This window comes from Fusarium solani (assembly GCF_023522795.1).
Source record: "Fusarium solani strain SB1 chromosome Unknown bctg00000001, whole genome shotgun sequence".
Taxonomy (NCBI): Eukaryota; Fungi; Ascomycota; class Sordariomycetes; order Hypocreales; family Nectriaceae; genus Fusarium; species Fusarium solani.
Window position 1 is genome coordinate 3,065,429 of NW_027072156.1, and position 20,226 is coordinate 3,085,654.

Here is a 20,226-nt window from a genome sequence, read left to right on the forward strand (position 1 = left end):
CAGACCTATTCCCCCATGCCCAGTTGACATCAAACCCGTTGACGTGAGTGATCATCTGATTTATAAGAGATCCTGCAGGGACGATGGTAGTTCATTTTCGAGTGGGGATTAATAGAGGGAACCGATTAGTATCTCAGGCACTTGATTAATACTGATGCCCTGCTAAAGATAAAATCGGGGTTAGTTGATGAGATGGAGGTTTCGGGGTCGAAGAGGGCACATGGAACAGACCCGTTGGCGACCTGGGAGGTTCAACAACTTGAGTATGCGTCTATGAGTCTCTACTTGGAGTGGAAGGTAGAAGCAGACTTGGGATTGACAAACATGTTGATAGATTCGCATAGAACGGAGAGGATGGGAAAAATAGAGCAAGGAGAAGAATGACCGATGGGGGTAAACTGCCAGAAGGGAGCCCGGATATTTTATATGCAGTCACCTAGACTTACACTGTCTTCTCATTCTTAACTGTTAGTCTGGTCTAACACCCCTCCATTAGCCAACGGTATACCGTCGTGTGCTAAGCATTCATCGCCCTATGTGCTGCCACTTGCTACAAGTAGGCGTAGGGAATGAAGCGCTGCGAGCTGTCTGTTGCTGTTAGTCGCTAGGAATGGAAGTAGTCAATACAGTCACTGATCGTTTAACCCTTTAGCTCGTGATACTTGAAGCAAACTCGACTCTCCCGTGAGATCACGCTCTTTGCCTTGACGGGTTGTCGATATCCAGGAAGCCTCGAGGTCTGAATGTTGTATATCCAACATCAGATCATACAGTACCAGGTTCCCGGAAGTGCCGTTACAAGGGTCTCGGCATTTAAACCGGGATATCACTTGCACAGACTATTCAAACTCGGCAGCTCAAATTCTCCATCCTTGCCATTACACTTCGTCGGCTCAAAAGTTGCAGCAAGAATCATAGCCGGGACGCAACCGGACCCGGATTGTAGCATTAGAAAAGTTGTACTATCATATATCCTCTTTCCCTTCCTCGCCCTCTCAGGAATCAGGCTCCTTTCCTGTGACGCCGAGTCATCATCTGCTTCGTTCTCCTCCTCCGTATACGCTGTCTACCCAGATGCCACTGAACCGTGAGGTGGTGGTGGTTGTTGTTGTTGCAATCATTTCATGTCGTCTGTTGTACAAATGCCAAACCGAGGCGCAAGGAAAAATCGTCATCGCAGGGCCGGGCTTAGTCTTGGCTGACGGTTTGCTGTAAGGATGCGCGTCAGTATAATGTCCCTTGGAAAGCCTCAGGGACAAACTCACCACAAGCCAATCCATGCCCTCGTTCACACCGCTGCCGTCGACCGCCGAGCACGCCATGATGCTCCAGTTGCGGTCGCGCAGCTCGCCCAGGCGCAGCGCCTCCGAGATCTCGCCCGCGCCCTTGGCTCCGGGCTGGTCCTGCTTGTTGGCAAACACCAGTAGTGCCGCGTCCTTGAGCTCCTCCTCGTTTAGCATGGCCGAGAGCTCTTCCGACGCCGTCTGTAATCGCTCGATATCGGTAGAGTCCACCACGAAGATGACGGCCGCCGTGTTGGCGTAGTAGCACCGCCAGTATGGTCGGATGCTTGTTTGACCACCGAGATCCTGCAAGGGTGTCCGTGTTAGTATTTCGAAGTTGTTCGAGGCGGTAGCTCCAGAGGTACGGCTCATACCCAGACGTTGAAATTAAGATTCTTGTAGGTGACGGATTCGACGTTGAAGCCGATGGTGGGTATCGTGGTGACGACCTCGCCAACCTGACAAATCATGGTCAGCATGCACTCAAACTCGGAGGGAGAACGAGCGTCAAACCTTCAACCGGTAGAGCAGAGTTGTCTTGCCCGCGTTATCCTGCGATGCCACCTCGTTAGCGTCCACGTCGGGGATGGCGGTAGAACCAACGTCATCGTACCAGACCCAGAATCAATATCCTAATCTCCTTCTTTGCCCACAGCAGGCCCGACAGCCATGATACTGAGTTACCCATGTTGTTGATGTGAGAGGATGTCTTGTCTTGTTCGCTCCGGTCCGCCTGTGGTGGTGATGGATGTCTAGATGGTCACCACTTGAAGCTGCTATCGCTCGTCCGCCTAGAGTAGCTCGGTCTCGTGGTTTGCTCTGCTCAGCACCAAGAAGAAGGTTGGGAAGAAAACAGAGTCGTCGGGGGGATCGGCAGGGAAATGATGCGCTCAAGTGACCGTCTTTCTTCGTCGCGTGCCTCGTGGCAACAAGTTCGAGGGGCGTCTTTACTTAGTAATTGCTCGGGAGATCCCCTTTTCTGGACCTGACCTCCAATGCATTCAAAAAGGACTTGGGGCGGCCCGCTTGATGGACAAGTTGCTCTTTTTGGCGGGTTAGACTGGTCCAAGCGCCCGACAAAATAAACCGGGCCAGCCTCGTTCACCCCTGTAAAGCAGAGAGAAGGCTGTGCATGCCTGCTCGCTGCAAGACTGGGGTTATTTTTATCGTTGCATCCTTTTCTTTGGTGTAATTAGTAGAAGCTCAAATCTACGGTGAGTTTCTCTAACTTGGTAGGTTCATGCGGAGCCAATGTTAAAATAGTGTTAGTAGACTCTGAGTGACTGGTGTTGGAGGTGTCATTCTCTGAAGCCACCATGAAGATACCACCCTCATGATCCAATAGATGCCCTCTGTTTCCTGAAGACGCTCTCCAAGACTCGCACTGCAGCTGAGACAGCTCAACGTTGTGTCTGCTTATTGGTGGCGTTATTCAGCGAAACGCCCATTGCAGAATCATCCATATACAAGACCGAGACCGAGACCGAATGCCCTTTGATTAGGGGCTCAAACTCTATGGTCCTCGGTGCGGTCTTGTCCGAGAAGGAACAAACATAGCAGGGCTGTAAATTGAATCAGGGTTCCATCATCACGGTCCATGAGAGAGGCCTCTCGCTTACAGTTAAGCCGTTGCACCAGATCCCTGCCCCCATGACAGCTTATTTTGTCAATGCCACTCAGGCCCTGCCGAGCCGGCATTTGGCTGACTCAGCGAACCAAACCCTTCGCTGCCTGAGGCAAAAGCTCGCTACGCCACAGCCCACCAGCCACACCCACAAGATCATTCTTCCCTCGCTAGGGCTTTCACGCCCTCTACCCGTGCGGGCCAAAAATTCCTTGACGTCTCAACTCCTCGCAAATCGATTCACCACCCAACGACCGACTCGATCATCAACGCCGTCAAGATGCCGGTATGGCAGCCCCCCTCCCCTTCCCTCGCTCCCCTGAAGCGCGCCTCTCAATCTGTCGACCATGAGAAATACGCGACAACGGATTTCCTCCCGTCGACAGATCAAGATGCGATGACGCTCGGGGGTTGCGCTGTGATCTCTTGAATAACTCGATCGCTAACGCATCTTGCCCTTTGCTACAGAGCCACAAGTCTTTCCGTACCAAGCAGAAGCTTGCCAAGGCCCAGAAGCAGAACCGCCCTGTGCCTCAGTGGATTCGCCTCCGAACTGGCAACACCATCCGGTGCGTTTAACAACTCCCCCGACGATTCACGATCTACGACCACGGACACCCCTTCCTTCCACTCCCCACGCCTACACACAAACTCGCCAAACCTCACACCCTGGATCAAGATCTTCTCACTAACATTTCTCGACAGCTACAACGCCAAGCGAAGGCACTGGCGCAAGACCCGCATCGGCATCTAAATTGCTCTTGTGCAATTTGTCGCCCACTTCCGAGCCTGTGCATCGACACCCGACTTCTTCTTGGGCATGGTATCACGATGATGTGAAACGGGAAAGGGGAGAGAGAGAACTTCGTCACGGCGTGAAATGGGGGTTGCGTGATCAGCGCACGGTGGATGGGCCGGTTGCCTGGTTTGTCGATTCTTGCGGTTACTGCATGTCACACGGACGGTCATAGGGAAAAGGAAATGCAAAGACTTTTGATGCCCCAAAAGAACGGGCCTGAACCACACGGAAGCATCATCACCCCGTCGTGAACAAGCACCATATCAAGCTTCGTATGAAGCGTCATGTCAAGTTCTACGTCGAGCTGCTAAGCAGCTGTCATGTCAACTATGAGGCCCAAGGCTCGACACTTCAAGATTCAACTGTGCCCAGGAATGGAATATTTGAACTGTGCTTGAATGAAAACTTGCATTGTGCCACTAGGCTGTCTGCCACGTTTCGTCTCAGAACATGGACTATAATCGAAACAAAGGATCGAGTGTATACACTTTAGTTGGTCGTTTTCTGCCCGAAACAAAGGATCACGGGGTTGCCGCTCAAAACATTTCCTTCTTTGGAAGGACAGTCACCATGCACACACTTAGAAGTTGGCAGTTCGCATCTATTTTTAAATGCTACAGGTAGTCGTTACCCCGGAGAACGCCTCCAGCGCTCTGCGGCGAGTCAAAGAGCAAACTAGTTAACCGAAATACTGCGTTGTGTGAGTGTTGAGAAGAGCCTGCCTAGCGCAGCTATGCTGCTCCGGCATAGGTTTCTTCATTCTCCTTGCGTGCCAACCGTGGCCAAATCAACGCGCAATAAACCCAAACGCCAAATGCCTGAACCTCTCTGGAACTCATCCGGTCAATTTCAACGGTCCTCGGCCCACTCGTTCTCGCGGCGGATCTGCTCCTCCTCTTCGGGGGTGAAGTCGTTGGTGATGTTGAATGTCTTTCGGATCTCCTCGGGAGACTTGCCCTTGATCATGTTGGCGACAGTCTTGCAGCCAACATCAAGAAGGGGCTTGATGTCGAGGTAGTTAGAGGCCTGTGATATCAAGTGTTAGAAAGTGCTTCGATAGTTAATGATGGGAGGCGAAACATACAAGGATGATCTCAAAGAGCATCTCTTGGTCGACCTGCATGAACTTCTGGTCCCACTCCTCAATATCAGTGGTCTTCTTGCGGGCGTCGGACTCGTCATCGGCAGCTTGAGGAGGGTCGCCACGGTGGTGGTCGCACCACTCAATCACCTTGCGGAGGACGGCTTCGTTGACCTGGAGGACATGTCAGCAATCGAAAGCAAACAGACAGAAAGGGAGATGGGCTCACGTTGGGAATGGGGATGGGGTTCTCCACACTGATAACGACATCACCAAGATCCTCAAGCATGTTCTTCAGCAGCATTGAGCGCTCAACGACGGTGCGATCTATGGGTGTTGTTAGCATGATGACGAACGAGAATGCACAGAGTGGCGCAAGCTTACCGACTTCGATTTTGGCGTTGTCGTTGGAGACCAGCCAGACCTTCTGGGAGGGGGCAGAGTCAGACATTGTGGTGGTTGATGAGATGATTATTCCTGTAAAATCTGTAGATGTGAGCGCGACGGACTTGGCGACTGTGAGGGAGGCGAAAGATGGTCACGGCGTGCGGTGTGATGATGATGGAAGTTGGAGGAAGTAGAGCAGCAGGCCAGAGCCTGCGGGGTCGGCTGAGCGTGGGGCTGCGTGTCTGTCAACCAACGACGTACCTTGGGGCACAGGGCTGTGAATCAGAGGAGGACCCTGACTAATAAGTTAAGACGCGCGAAAGTACAAAGTAAGGTTATCGAGATGTGATTTTCTGCGAAATCGCGTTTGAGGGTGAATTGGTTGAGCTTTATCAATGATGGTTCTCAAATAAGCTGTGTGATGAGGAGAAAGAAAAGTGTAGGCTCTGTCGCGGAAAGACGAGAGCATTATATGCTGGTCGTTGCCCGTGCAGTGGAGTTGGTTGGCCACTGCTGCCTTCGGCGCAAGGTCAAAGGAGTCAGGCGGCAGCCTGCGTGAGAGAAGGTATTTTGGAACACGGAGCTAAATAACCCCCCATCCTGTTCAGGAACCTTGCAGCGGACAAGGTTAAATAAAGAAAATGCATCGGGAAGATGTTTGTTCTGTCCGTGTTTGTCCAACGCTCAGAGTCTTTGGTGAAGCAGTCGATATATCGACAAAGACACTGTGCCAGGCACAAAGGCTGGTGCATCCCTGCCCAGAATGCTCTTTGTTTTCATTCCATGGATTTCGGGCTGGCTGATCGTCAATGCAGAGGGAGGTAAGCCGCCAAGGAGCTTGAGGCCAAGGATCCAATGCCATCAAGTCCCGAATATTCGCCTATGTCGTGCTCCTTCTGAGCCACAGCGGTTTGTTAAGGTGAGACGGATGTAGGTAGCCACAGAACCAGGTGAGCTCACAGGCACGGCCAGCCACGTCGACAAGACAAAGCCTAGCAGGGGGGTCATTGCGAAAACTTGAAGAGATGCATGTTAAAATCATAATAAGAGAAGAAGAAAAATAGGTGAGGATATTTAGCCAATTGGATTTTTTTTTTCAGTTCTATTACTTGCTTTCTTGGGAAGGTAGGTGTTGTCAACCTTGGTGTCTTCTCAATCTCTTCCTGCCTGCCAGGTTAGTCATCATCCTGGGGAAACCATGTGACTCTCTCATGATCAAGCTGTCACTGGCAACCTAGCTCCTCAAGTTGGTGCCGTTTGATTCAGACCAAAAGGCGGAGAAAACGATAGTCGGTTCCCTAGGCACGCCAGGTAAGTAAGCCCAAGGTTGTAGTGGACGGCTTAGGAACCTATGCATAGCGAACGGACTGACTAGCCTCGTGGCGTCACATATTCTCAGTGCCGACCGACCTAAACAACCAGCTCAGCCAAGTTCGACGTCGTCTGCAACTATCAAGTCGATCATGTTCTGGTCTAGCAAAACACTCACCTTCGGTAACTGACCGAGGACACCTTCTTCTCGCGTGCCCGCATACCTTTAAAGTTGCGACTACCGTGGCTACGACATGGCACAGACTTTGCTTGAAAGAGAGCCCGACCTCACGTCAAGCCATCGGGTATCATCAATGTCACTTGTCGAAGCACGCAACAATAACGAGATATGAGTATCGGCCCTTTCGACAACCAAGGCAAAACAAGTGAGGAAATGCCGGTGGAGAGACTCATCGTGGGAATTTGGTGAGATCAAAGGGAGCCCTGCAAGGTCCATGCGCTGGTGACTGCAAGACATCGTCATTACCATGGCAGAGATGATGCTGGTCGTCCATCGTACTCGGTCTTCATCCCTTGTCGATTCTGTCACCGTGGCGTTTGATCAATTCAGGCTGTTTTTGTTGGGGAAGACAGTCAGTGCTTTACATGCTGTGCTGTGCTGTGCTGTGCTCTCGAGCGGTTAACCCTGCAGCCCTCGCGATGGACAGACCATGAGTTGGTCCACCCCCATCTAGAGGGAGCGGGAATGCCCTTGCGAGATCCAGTTGATCAGTGCCTAGATGGCTGGCCTGCCTCGTCTTCGCTCCGAGAGACGCAACCATGGTCAGATAATGGCCCCGCGCGCCCCCGTCCATCAAACAAGGCTCAGCCTCTTCTGCTCGGCCGAGATCATGATGCCCAGGGCCATATCGTGCAACAAAGGCGGTGATGGCGTCCCAAAGGGCAATTCAAAACGTCGCGGCATGCATGGCATGGCAGCAGTCCCCAGAGCAAGGAGCGGCAGCGACCGAGCCCACCACCATGCCAATCAATGTGCCCCTCGATCTCACCATGCTTAAACTCCCGTCCAAAAAGCACCGGGTGCCTTGCCACACACGAGCGTTCCAGCGCTACGGATAGGGCAAATTGACATGGCCGACCGCCTTTGCGCTGGGGGGCCGTCGAAGCGGTGGATGCGTGCCATGCAGCAGAATCGTGTGACATGCTGGCACCCCGGGGCAGGACGGGAGCTGGGCGATGCGCGGGGTGGCAGAAAAGGAGACTGGACGGGCCCAACACGTGTTTGCAGGGCGGTGATGAATGGGAAAACAGGCCATGGGCATGGTCTTGTCAATGGGCGTTGTGAAATGGCTTGTAATTGCACACAAGATTACCACCGCCCTGGGAATTGCCCAGCTGGATCCCATCCTTGTCCTCTGCCATCTGGCGTATCAGAGGACGAGGGAGACTCTGAGATCTCGGTTCCAAAGGGCTTAGCGTCATGGATTGGCTTCTTCTGGCAGGGCTCCATCCGAGCTCCATGCCACAGAGCCTCTGCTTGGCTGGGTTGGCTTGCGGGTTGCCGTGGAGTTTGTTTTTGTTCTAGAGATTCTGTCTCTGCTTCTCGACAAGCCGGGCTCAACCGTTTCAGCCTCCCCAAGCCGACGGCTTCCCGCCCAGCTTGACTACCTCCCTACGTCGTAATTCTTGGAGATTCAGGAGGCTTGAGAGGCTGCCATTGTACTCGTCCAGAGTCCCCCCGGAAGTCGCCTCCCCCTGTCCCGCAGCCCCTAAGAAAGCTTCTAGCGGACGCTGTGGGCCACTTCCAGCGGCCATCCCTTCCGTTAGTTCCGCCCATCCCGGGCGACGGTGCCCTCTCCAACTGGCCGTGTTTAGAGCTGGCGCCCGCCCTGGCTCCCCCTAGCCCCCTGGTGCGTCACCCTCCCACTCTTATCCTTGGGCCTGGGACTGGACGTCGAGCAGCCTGGTACGTACCTACTGACATTTGCTTGCACATGGACGGCACCCGGTAGTGGTGTGTGAACGAGCCCCCAAATGGAAACCACCCCAACAGAGAACCGCTTATGACGGGGTTAGACCTATACCTACCACCTATACCTACAAACATCACCCTCCCGCCGCTTCCTTTTGTTTCTCTATTTTGTTCGTCTCCTTGTCCCTGTTCTTGTCTGTTTCCTCGAGCTTGCCTTGAACCATATTCATCCCTATAGTACCTAGTTAATCATTGATTGGGCTTCTTTCACTTCCCCTCACCTTCGCCCACCTCCACGACCGATACCGACACCGACACCGAGACGCTGCCCGCCACGCACATACACCTAACCGAGCCCGCACGAACTGTACCTATCCTATATCTTGGGCATTCTTCGATACGATACGATAATTTTGGTTTTGCATTCGAGTACTTTTCGACCGTGGGCAATTTCTCTCCTCGATTAGATCGTCACTGCCCACCATTGCGACGACTGCTGCGCAGGCTCAAATCAGCTGCTGTGTACTTTGCGACTCTCGGCCGTCGTATTCGTCCTCGCTTTCGCAGATGCTCGATGCCTTTGCGCCTCGCGACTAAGCACATGCTTGCTCTGCCCGCTCCTCACTGCTAAGAATTATGTGGCGGCGGACATATCTCATTCTGGTTCTCATCCGGCTGTGGTTTGCATTGTCACCCAGCTATCTACACCCCGACGAGAACTTCCAAGGCCCCGAGGTCATAGCCGGTATGTTTCTCGCTTCTGCCTTCCTGCGCTTCCTCGCCGTCGCGTTGCACAAGCCAGATTTGCTGCTCTTGTCAGCTTTAATATCCAGCTGAATGTGCTCGCCAACTGCGTCCCGTCTCTGCAAGTAAGAGGGCCACACGCTGACCACTGCGCTGCCATCAACAGGACAGATCTTTAGTTACCCTGTGCGCCATACCTGGGAATTTACGAGCGAGAACCCGATCCGAAGCGTCTTTCCACTATGGCCTGTGTACGGTCTCCCGATGCTTCTCCTGCGGTGGCTATGGATCGGTAATGGACAGGACGGCGAGATACCCCCGATTGCCGTTTTCTGGACCCTGCGCGTCCTCATGTTCTTGATCAGCTTCGTGCTCGAGGACTGGGCGCTACACGAATTGATTCAGTCGCCGAGGCATCGCCGGGTCGCTGTTCTCCTGGTTGCCTCGTCCTACGTGACGTGGACCTACCAGACGCACACGTTTTCCAACTCTATTGAAACATTGGTAGTCGCGTGGAGTCTGGTCTTGATCCAGCGACTCGCTGATCCACGGGTTCGTCTTTTTTTCGCACGTCGCCGCCAAATGGACAAATCAGCTGACAAGATATCAACGTGCAGCAACGGTCATGCGTCCTATCCGCCACTGTTCTCGGAATAGTAGGTGTGTTTGGCGTCTTCAACCGAATTACCTTTCCAGCCTTCCTTTTTATTCCCGGGTTTCGCCTGATTCCCGTTTTCTGGAAGAGGTCAGACAGCCCACCTGCGCTTGGCGCGGAAGAGCCTGAGCTAACAACCTTCACAGGCCTGGATCTCTTGTGTGCTTGATTTTGGCTGCGGCCGTGACAACAGTGATTGCCATCGGGTTGGATACTGCATTCTATCTGCCTAGTCCTATCACATGGACCGACTTGATCCACAAGCCCGTAATCACACCCCTCAACAACTTCAAGTACAACTCGGCCACCGAGAATCTGGCTCAGCATGGCCTTCACCCGTGGTACCAGCATCTGGTCGCGAACCTGCCTTTGCTGCTGGGTCCAGCTGCGGCACTTTTGCTCTTCAAGCCTGCCTTTTCCCTTCGGCTCTACTCGGCTATTTCTGGACTAGTTGTTCTTTCGGCTTTCCAGCATCAAGAGGCGAGGTTCTTATTGCCGACGGTGCCGCTGTTCCTATCATCGATCCACATGCCCCGGAACCAGACGCTGTTTCGGTTATGGACATCGGCATGGATCATTTTTAACCTGTTCCTCGGGGTGATGATGGGCATCTATCACCAAGGAGGGGTGGTACCGGGGCAGGTGTTTTTGAGCCAGCAACCAGACGCAACCCAGGCGATCTGGTGGAAGACTTATACCCCACCAGTCTGGCTTCTTAACGGGAAGAACGAGGTCTTGACGACGCGAGACGTCATGGGCCTCAAGGGTGACTTGCTTCTCGAGCAACTATACCAGCTCGCGACCTGTGACACCCCGGCCGACAGACGGAACCAGGAGTATCTGAAGGAGAAGAACGGCACGTACCTGATGGCCCCGGCCTCAGCGACGTGGTTAGACTCCTACCTCCCCAACAAGGGGCTGGAGGGGCTACGATTTAGGGAGGTTTGGCGTTACCGGCAGCACTTGAACCTGGATGATTTGGACTTTGAGGACGACGGCGTTTGGGGCACTCTGGCCAGAGTGATTGGGCGGCGGGGTCTCGTCGCATGGAGGGTGACGAAAAGCTGCCCTCACTGATGAAAGAAAGGGGTGGCGTATATCTTTTTTTCTAGCTTTATGACTCGAGTTAGATACCGTTAATGACCATGTAAAACTACTTTGCTTCTTGGGGCGGCCCATGAACCCATTCATCTTCTCCTTGCTTTTTCTCATCATGATGGTCAGGCTGATTTACCAGCTGAAATTATCATCGAGGCTTCATTTCCCCCACCAGCCAGCCTCATGCCCAGGACCCCTTGCTCTCCCCGCAATTAATGACCCGAAGACTCATCCGCCACCAAGAGAATCGAGTCACTGGCGTCATCCGGCGAGCCTTGTGGGGGTCATGGAAACTAGGCAATTTCCAAATGTCTTCGACGGTCTTCGAAACACTTGCGGGGCTCGCGATGCATAATTCACAAGGTGTTGATGCATTGAAGACTAGGGTCTTGAATAACATTAACAACAAGGCCAAGACTCATGGGTACTTTCGCCCCTAGCATTACAACAAGATAGTCACACCACATAGACAGCACTCTTTGAGAGGAAGCATCATCACGTTACATCACATTGAGAGAGCATGGATTGTCCAAATGTCTTCAATTTTTCCGCCATCCTAGTCTAAGCTGTATTGTCCACGTCTCAGCGGACAAGATTGTTAGGCCATCTCAGGCAGAGACCAAATGAAGCACACTTAGTACAGGCGCTTGGGAGGAGACATGGTAGCCTTGATGGTAAGGCTACCGACGTTCTGCCAGCCCTTCTTCAGGAGAGAGACGAGGTAGTTGATGGCGAGCATGATGTTGCCAACGAGCTGCTCCTGGGTCATCTCGACGTTGCCGACGGCGACACCCATGCACAGAACCTTCTTGAGCTGGAACTTGATGGTGGACTTGACCTCGTTGATCTTGCCAGTGAGGTCGTCGGAGTGGGAGACGGGGGTGGGGAACTTGCCGGCCTTGGACAGACCGGGGCCGAGGAGACGAGGGATCATCTTGATGAGGGCCTCGGAAGCGACGAAGGCGTCATACTTGCGGGCGAGCTTCTTGATGAGCTTCTTGTTCTTGTTCAGCTTCTTCAAGTCATCAGCGGACATGGCATCGACACCACCGTGCTTGGCACGGTCGATATCGTGCTGGTCACCAAGAATGCTAGAGGAAACTCGTTAGCGCTTGCGTCTCTCTGCTCAGGTATATCAAGTCTCGTACCAGACAGCCATGTTGGGGCGGGGGATGGAAGGCAGCTTGATGGTGCCAGAGAAACGCTTGTCACGCTGGGGGTCATAGTTCTTCAGGCCGATCTGGAGCTCGACGGTCTCGAGGAAGTTGCGCTTCTTGGTCTCGTTGGAGTACTCCAAGAGCTCGGAGACTTGCGTCCGGACATTAGCTGCGTGGTGGTTAGCACATCGTCGACAAGTAGCAAAGGATGGCGCGCGATGGCGCCCGAGGTGCCGTACCGACTGTGATCTTCGACATTTTGACAGTCTCCCAATAGATGGCTTTTACAATCTAATGGTGGTCAGGGCGAGTCGTGGTTGAGGGGATCTAAGAAATCTTTTGGGGCGGGTGAGATTTTGAGAAATCGAAAATGCGCTTGTGGGACTTTGGTGGGGTCTTGAAGGGCAAAATTTCCTCACGGGACCTGGCACGTGATGTGGGTCCTTCGTTCCTGGCCGCATGAGTCGCAAAAGCCTATCGGCGAGAGAGTCAACTTTTGCGGCGACGGCTTCAGGTGAATTTGGGACATTGAGCTGGTATTTTGAGTGAGTCATCTCTGTCTTGAAACGAGAAGCAGAGGTCACGAGACTCGCGCCATCTTTCCGCCGCAGAATTCATCGCCAGGATGAAGGATACGGCGCAGCAAGTTGACGACTTAATCGCCAACTCCAACCATATCTCAAAATGGGTCGAGGAGCAGCCAAGTGAGAGCCAGGCAAGGTGCGCAATTCTTCCAAGATGACTCTTTTTTTTATGTATGTATCCTAAGAAGACATTTTCTGTAGTTGGGCCCGGTCAATCTTTGCGAGGCTTCTCGAGGGCGCCTCACAGCCCAGGGGTGCTTCGGGCAACTCGTGCGTAAAACTCTGCGGCTTCGTGGAGCAGTCGTCAAAGTCGCGGTCCCAGGATCTCCGGCTCTGGGCCTTTTCCAGGGATGTCACCATCAGGCTGTTTGATTTCTATGTCGAGTGGAATGAGTCGGACAACCACCGTTCGATGAAGCTCGTTCTCGACCTGATTCCCCAGCTCATCAGGAGAAACCCAGACGAGGAAGCAGGTCAGGCAACAAAGTCAGCTATTCTTGACAATCTTGTGTCGATTGTCACGGGCAAGTCGACAAAGCCTCTCGCCAAGTCTGCTATCAAAGCCCTGGATCACCTCGTGACCAAGAACATTGTCACCCTGGAAGAGATTCGATCCAGCTATGTCACCCTCCAGCAAAAAGATACCTCCGTTAAGACACTCGAAGTATGGAAACCGTTCATCTTCGAGTTGTTCCACTGGATGACACTTCACTTTGTGTGTCCAACGGCTGGGAGGTTCATCGTCTGCATTTACCGCGGCTTGAGACGGCGAGACGGCGAGACACCAGTCGAGTTGACCGTCGAGACGTGGCACAAGTGGCTTCTGGAGGCTGTGAACGAGGAGCCTTCGATCCTAGAGTCTATCAAGAATTACATCTTCCTACCCCTGTTCAAGGCTGACAAGGCCGAGGCCTTGGACTTTTTGAAGAGAATGAATGAGCATGAGGCAGTTTCTGCCGGTGCTGAGATAGATCTGAATCTCCCGGCACTTCTCCAATTGGCGGCTTTGGAGATCGGAAAGAAGGTCGGCTTGGTGGAGGAGCCTGGTAAGTTGGCATACCCCTTATCTCGATACTTGCTAACAGTAGCAGCACTGGGAGATGACAAGACGAGCGATAGCGAGTCATCAATCGTGCTCCATGAAAAGGTGCTAGAGAGTGTGTTGGCTCATCCTTCACATGAAGTTCGATCTCTTGCCCTGTCCCTACTCGTCAGTTCTCCGTCGACAACAAGGCCATATTCGTCCACCGCCTTCGACTTGCTACGCAAGCACTTGGCAACTTATTTCGCAGACTCAGACGCAAAGTTCCGAAACGAGGTGGCTGGTAAGGTACGAGACATGTTCAAGAGAGTACGAGGCGCCATCTTTGTGCTCAAGAAGAGCATACCAAGAGCAGCCGCTCGAGACCAAAAGGGGCAGCCCGGACAGACAAAGGTGTCAAAGCCCATTCTCTACCGAACCAACCTAATCTCACTACCGGAAGCCCAGCTGGTTGATTGCTTGGACTATCATCAAAAGTTCCTGTACTGGTACATCGGCTTCTTGTGCAGCGAGTTGACGCCAACGGCCTCTTATCAACGACATGCCGCTTCACTAAAGGCGGTGTCATTTATCCTCCGAATGGAGGGCGAGGCGACAAAGACATGGGAAACTGTTGATGATCAGGAACTTTTCTTTGATCTGTTCAACGGCCGTTGGCTCCGTGCCCTGTCTGATCTGGTCATGGACCCCTTTGACGACATTCGAGATCACTCGGCCACAGTGCTCAAGAGAATATTCTCCGATGAGCGGTACAGAAATTTCCACCTTATGGCAACGGAGAGCAAGGTGAATCCTGCAGAGGAGCTTGCGGAACTTCTCAGAAGGTCTGATGAGCTCGCACGCCAGACGGCGAGAGCAGATCACTCAGATGGCGTTGCCAGGGTTTGCCAGCTGCTCTACCGGTTCTCCCAGGACGAGCAACAGCGCCTTGATCTTCTTTCGAAGCTGGTTGGCGGCGTTCAAGAGAAGTTGACGGTAGCAGAAAAGGACCTTGGCCGGGCAGTTCTGGACGCTCCTCTCCACGGTGACTTTGCTTCTCTCTGCTACACATGGCAGGTAGTCTCTGAACTCCAATTCTCCGAGACGGAACTGCAGGCTGTGCAAGGTCTGCAGGATTCTCTCGTGACTTGCTGCGAGCGGGTCTGGGCCGCTGTCAGGGATATTCTTTGCGATGACTCTCCAGAGGGCCATCTTCCTCAAGAACTCGAAGAGGTAGATGGACTTGACACGAAGGACGTCCTGAGCTACAGTTTCCGATCAGTTCATGAATCAAGGTATGTTGTTGAGCATTCACGTCTCGGTCATTCAGGCTAACAGGGAGGCAGCAACCTTTTGCGGACCCTGATCCTCCCTATCAAACAACGATCCCGTGAGGGCAAGATCTTTCCATCGAGGGAGGTCTACGAAAGGATAGGAAATCTGACATTTACCCAACTGGCTAACCTTAGACACCGTGGTGCTTTCGCTACCGTCGCCTTGACCTTCTCAACCTGCTGCCAACTGGTCAAGCATCTTGACCAGGGAGAGGCCGGCGCCGAAGGCCCAGATCTGCTAGAGACATGGTACAATGTAAGTCGATACCTCCCTTCCAGCTTGTCTTATTGCAGTTCCTGCAAAGGGGCACCGGACGCTTCTTTTGGTGAATCCGATTCTGTTCAGGGGCTAACCCCTATTTAGGGCACTTTGGATGCCATCTACGCCCAGGTATCAACAACTCGACGATCCGCCGGAATCCCATCCATGATGACGGGTGTACTCTCTGCCAACGCGGCCAGTCCCTCGTTCGAGCAGGTCATGGCCAAGCTGATGGAGATTGCCAGCCAAGAGGCCCGCGCCGCCGAGACGGATGGCTCTAACCTGCCCCAGGTGCACGCCTATAACTGCCTGAAGGAGATCTTCAAGAGCTCGTATCTCACGGCCATGGGGAACAAGTCTGAGAAGTTCCTGACGCAGTGTCTCGAGCTGGCGGCGAATGGACTCAAGTCGGAGCTCTGGGCAATCCGCAACTGTGGACTCATCCTCCTCCGCAGCCTCATTGACTGTCTGTTTGGATCCCACCAGAGCAAGGCTACGATGGAGGCTGGCTGGGACGGCAAAGCCAACCGTATCTCATATCATCGCTACCCCTCACTGCCAAAGGTTCTTCTGAACCTCCTCAAGTCGGGCCATCAGATGATGGCGGCTACGGCTACAAGCTCAGCGGCAGCCGAGTCTGTCTTCCCAGCACTGGACATCATTAGAAGAGCTGGACCCCCTGAGCTTCTCCGTGAAGAGCTTCAGGTGCACATCGCCAAGTATCTAGCCAGCCCAGTCTGGCATGTGCGTGAGATTGCAGCCCGAACCCTTTGCTCGTGTCTCTTGCACGATCTCTGGCTGGACACTATCATCAGTCTGGCGGCAGAGTCTGTTCGCTCACCGATCGGCAACGTTCAGAACCATGTTCACGGTGTCCTCTTGTCCTTGAAGTACATTATTGACAGGCTTAGTGAGGTCATGCCTGAACAGCTCCAGCGTAAGGTTTTTCTGTTTGACGGACGAGACCAGCTGCTTACACACTTTACAGACGATACCCCAAAGCTTTCAGGCTTCCTCATAGAGTACTGGCGTGAGATCCAGTCCCTCGACTCCCCAGAAATCGCCGCAGCCTATCTCGAGGTTGTAAACCTAGTGCGGGTCCTCCCCAGACCAAAGGGCGTCGCCCCCCTTGGATTCGAGTTTCCAGAGGATAATGCCCGAGAGAGCGCCCTTCTTAGGGCTCAGCGCGTTATCCACGAGGTGCACTCCATCTCTGAGTCCAACGATCCGGTTGAGAACCTCAACACCCTCCTACTGAGCAAGAGTTTGGGCGTCAACACGATAGTCGCTGGCCTTGAGACGATCCCCAGGCTATGGCGTGCCTCGAAGCTGTCGGAGAGCAGAGTGAACGAGTTCTGCAACCTGTACCGAGACGTGTGTCTCAAGATCGGTCCTGCAGAACCTAGAGTCATTGCCCTGCAGAATCTGACAGACATCTTGGATCAGCTACTCAAGACCAAGAACGTTGTGGCCGTCTCGCCGACTCTACTCTCCCAGATCTGGAGCAGTTTGCCATTGAGCTTATTGAACCCAGCCCTCGCAAACGCCGTGATAAGAGTAAGCGGCTGCATCTCGGCCATTCTGAGAAAGTCACAAGCTATATCTGCTTCTGGTCTCCAGAACTGGGGACACATGATGGCCGATGCTGGCCTAGATGACAAGGTTTGTAAGACTCACTCTCTGTCGATTCAACTGCTGACACTTTAAACAAGGACTTTGATACTCGTCTGGCCGCGGCAGAATCTCTCTGCTCATTCTTCGTCGGTATTGAGGATGAGCAAGACTGGGCACGCGAGGAACATCTCCCAGCACTTCTTGCCCTGTACGACTCACTCAACGACGACGATGACGATGTCCGGGAAGTTGGCTCCGCTGCCGTGAAGAGTATCCTCGGCCAGGCCCTCGTCCCCATCGAAGCTGCCAATCGCCTCCTCTCGTGGCTATCGCAGCGTTTCGGCCATGACTCAACTTTCCGGCAAGTTGTTGTCCGTCGAATCATGGGAGACGCCCGATTCCCAACCCCGGAGAGTCACACGGCGTCTGTGAGCGACCAGCTGCAGAACGCCATGAAATTTGATGACTCGCTCTTCGTTATCGAGGAGCAGAACCTTTTCGTTGACGAAGTCAGGGAGACACAACGTTGGGTCTCCGTCTACGAGAGCTTGAGCTGGGAGGCCAAGGATCCCGCTCTTGAGGCGTTGACCGAGTGGTCAGGAGCCGGCATCGACGAGATGCGTCGTCTCGTAGGTGAGGAGGACGGTCCTCTCGGGTACGGTTCCAAGCCAGAAGTCTTTGCAATCCTTTCCCGCATCGTCTACGCCTCGGCCGCCCTGGTGAAGGAGAGGCGTCACCCTGACGGTAGACTGCTTGAGGGCGTCGACAAGTTTGGCAGTGCTCTACGAGAAGGACATGGGCACATGTCGGGTCTTTTACTACAGCCTCTGGAAAAGACTATAAATATTTGAAGCGATAGAAGCAGTAAAAGAACAAGAAAGAAAATAAAAAGTCGTGAATTCATGTTATCTTGCTTCACAATGATCCCGCCTATCCACAACGCCTCGCAGTAAACCCATCTGGCCGTTACGCTATAGTGCACATTCAAGTGTTGCCTCGTCCTTCTCTGACTCTTTCTAAGATGTCTCAATGCCCGTTCCGGCTCTCTTGAGACTCTTGAGCGACGCCGTAGAGTCGGACCTGTCCACCAGCCCCATCTTACCCAGCTTGCGGACCAGCATCGTGTTCTGGGCTTGGAGTTCGCCGACCTGACCCTCGAGGATCTCGATCTGACGACGTGCAAGATCTCGTTCGGCACGGACTCGCTCCAGCTCGAGGGAGAGGTTGTTCTTCTCCTCACGCTCCAAGGCTTTACGTCGGCGCTCTTCGGCCTTGCGTTGCTCCGCCTCGCGCTTCTCCTCGAGCTTCTTGATCTCGCGACGATACTTCTCCTCCTGCTTAGCTATCTCCTTTTCATGCTTCTCTCGCATCTTGGCCAGCGTGGCGGCGTCCTTCTCTTTCTCGCCTTGGAGCTTGCTCTGTCGGCGCTCATGAAGACGGGCAACCTTCTCGTCTAGCTTCTTCCTCCGCTGCTCAAGCTTCTTAAGCTCCTTGTCGCCCTGTGTCTGTGGTGGGTTCGAACGGGATGTCTCGGATTGCGACTCGGTGATGCTATCAGGGGACTTGTTCTCTGCAGTTACACTCCTCTCCAGGGCGGATGCAAAGCTTCGAATGGACGAAGTGTCACTTTCATCGTCGTGATGCTCTTCCTCGATCTGATGAGCCTCATAGGTGCTCTCATCGGTGGAGGCCAGATCCGATCCGGTTCCCCAGGTCTTGAGCAGTCCAGTAGGGAGATATGAGCTCGCAGCGCCAATAGCACCAGCTAACATGCCGTAGAGTCCGTTACTACTCGGCATCAATTCATCTTGGCTCGGGTGCTCATCAACAGGGTCAACATTGGCCGTAGGAATGTTTGGAATAGTTGCTGACTTTTCCTTGTCCAACACAGGCAGCTCAGTCTCTTGTGGTTCGACAACCGCGTTGGGATCTGGAAAGCCTTGCATCGCCTTGGCCGTCACCCACTTAAGGAACTTGCCAGCATCACCGACGATGCCGGGCGGCGTTCCCTTCTCGATGAGGAAACGTGGTACGCTGCCACCGGGATCGCTTCGAGTCACCATGAGCCATTCAACAGCTGTAGGGAAGTCGTCGATGGGTGCTGAACCATGGCCTTCGCTACCAGGCTTTGGGCTCGGCCTCCTGGGCTCGTCTCGGTTCAATAGGTCTGCTGACGACAAAGATCTCCTGGAAGGAAAGTTGTCAATGGGAACCTCGCGGATAACTTCAACCGATTCGTAGTAGCCACGGATAATGCCCTGGCGGGGAGGTGATTCTGGATGATCGCAAGGCTTGGATACAATCATGAACTGTCTCAGCGGACGAGAACCATCAGCAAGCTTAACGGAGGTCTCGGATGTTAAGAGCAGAGTAACAAAGTCTCGCGGAGCAGTCGGGCCCGGGAACTGGGCAGAAAGTTGGAAGACTGTTGGTAGTATAAGTCAGTATCACGTTGTCCAAGTGGGTAGATCACGACTTACCCTGCAGTCTACCAGCATCATCGATGTTCTTGTCCTCGACACGTTTATCGGCCCCGATGCCACGGATGTTGCCGCTTCCCGGCGATCCCTGTATCTTCATCGTCTCGGCAAATTCGACAGAGAGGCCTGTCTTCCAGTCGTCGAACGACAGGCCCTCGTGGACGCTTCGTCGCGCAAACCAGGCCCCGCGCCCATCTTTGGCAGCCAGCTTGTAGACATTAATACCAAGAGGATTCTCCTTGGCATTGACTTTGATTTCTTTCCATTCTTTCCGTAGATCCTGGGCCTGGCTGATAGCCGAAGCCTTCTGTCGTTGCGATAGCGCTCGTTGGATATCGGGGCCCGAGGCGGCCGATTCGGTCTTTGAGCGCGCCCGCCCTCCGCCACTTGGGGCAGCTCTCGTAGCCGGAGCTGGGATCGATTCGATAACGGTCTGCGTTTCGGAAAATATGTCGGCGAGGAAGTCTTTGAGGTCATCTTGGGGCACCTGGTCCCAGTCGACAGGGCCCAGGGCCGCGAGCGGTTCGTGATGGCTCGCCATGGTTTTGGTAGTGGTGTGTTATGGGTATGTAGGAAGTTTCGGTACGAGCTCGCTTGCAAGGAATAAAAGAAAAAGAGAAGTACAAAGAAACAAGCAAGGAAAATCGTGTTCGTGAAGAGTCGATACGTCACTGACAATCCAGGGAAGAGAGATGTGTTATAGGCCAAGAAGAGGAGAAGCGGATGACCAAGGCAGAGGAAGAAGCAGGATTAAAGGTCCTTGGAGGTGATGAGCCATGATCGGCAGCCGTGGAAGCCGGAGGGGCGCCTCACTGACGTCAGCCAACTAGGACACTTACCTACCGCTCACCTAATCCAC

General features: G+C 53.5%; 7 protein-coding genes across 7 annotated transcripts; 3 read left to right on the top strand and 4 right to left on the bottom strand.

Annotated features, from left to right (window-relative positions):
• Positions 1-1,188: 1,188 nt before the first annotated feature.
• MRS44_003065 (uncharacterized protein) lies at positions 1,189-1,971 on the bottom strand (the record flags this gene model as incomplete). The annotated part of the gene is made up of 5 exons (XM_046275278.2): positions 1,189-1,209; positions 1,266-1,589; positions 1,658-1,741; positions 1,797-1,835; positions 1,897-1,971. The coding sequence occupies 5 exons, from the start codon at positions 1,969-1,971 to the stop codon at positions 1,189-1,191; spliced, it is 543 nt and encodes a 180-aa protein (XP_046137179.1).
• A 1,216-nt stretch (positions 1,972-3,187) lies between these two features.
• On the top strand, positions 3,188-3,661 carry MRS44_003066 (uncharacterized protein; the record flags this gene model as incomplete). Its single annotated transcript, XM_065623075.1, has 3 exons — positions 3,188-3,325; positions 3,376-3,476; positions 3,613-3,661. 3 exons carry the CDS (start codon positions 3,188-3,190, stop codon positions 3,659-3,661), a joined length of 288 nt encoding a protein of 95 aa, XP_065479147.1.
• An 894-nt stretch (positions 3,662-4,555) lies between these two features.
• On the bottom strand, positions 4,556-5,238 carry MRS44_003067 (uncharacterized protein; the record flags this gene model as incomplete). The annotated part of the gene is made up of 4 exons (XM_046278266.1): positions 4,556-4,732; positions 4,791-4,961; positions 5,017-5,114; positions 5,172-5,238. 4 exons carry the CDS (start codon positions 5,236-5,238, stop codon positions 4,556-4,558), a joined length of 513 nt encoding a protein of 170 aa, XP_046137181.1.
• Positions 5,239-9,054: 3,816 nt separating this feature from the next.
• Positions 9,055-10,894, top strand: MRS44_003068 (uncharacterized protein; the record flags this gene model as incomplete). Its single annotated transcript, XM_046268316.2, has 4 exons — positions 9,055-9,163; positions 9,329-9,714; positions 9,780-9,907; positions 9,964-10,894. 4 exons carry the CDS (start codon positions 9,055-9,057, stop codon positions 10,892-10,894), a joined length of 1,554 nt encoding a protein of 517 aa, XP_046137182.1.
• A 655-nt stretch (positions 10,895-11,549) lies between these two features.
• MRS44_003069 (60S ribosomal protein uL1) lies at positions 11,550-12,330 on the bottom strand (the record flags this gene model as incomplete). Its single annotated transcript, XM_046268315.2, has 3 exons — positions 11,550-12,006; positions 12,064-12,241; positions 12,312-12,330. 3 exons carry the CDS (start codon positions 12,328-12,330, stop codon positions 11,550-11,552), a joined length of 654 nt encoding a protein of 217 aa, XP_046137183.1.
• A 367-nt stretch (positions 12,331-12,697) lies between these two features.
• MRS44_003070 (uncharacterized protein) lies at positions 12,698-17,738 on the top strand (the record flags this gene model as incomplete). The annotated part of the gene is made up of 7 exons (XM_046275279.2): positions 12,698-12,792; positions 12,858-13,702; positions 13,748-14,972; positions 15,024-15,267; positions 15,376-16,210; positions 16,262-16,935; positions 16,986-17,738. The coding sequence occupies 7 exons, from the start codon at positions 12,698-12,700 to the stop codon at positions 17,736-17,738; spliced, it is 4,671 nt and encodes a 1,556-aa protein (XP_046137184.2).
• A 165-nt stretch (positions 17,739-17,903) lies between these two features.
• MRS44_003071 (uncharacterized protein) lies at positions 17,904-19,908 on the bottom strand (the record flags this gene model as incomplete). Its single annotated transcript, XM_065623076.1, has 2 exons — positions 17,904-19,312; positions 19,368-19,908. 2 exons carry the CDS (start codon positions 19,906-19,908, stop codon positions 17,904-17,906), a joined length of 1,950 nt encoding a protein of 649 aa, XP_065479148.1.
• Between the last annotated feature and the right edge of the window lie 318 nt (positions 19,909-20,226).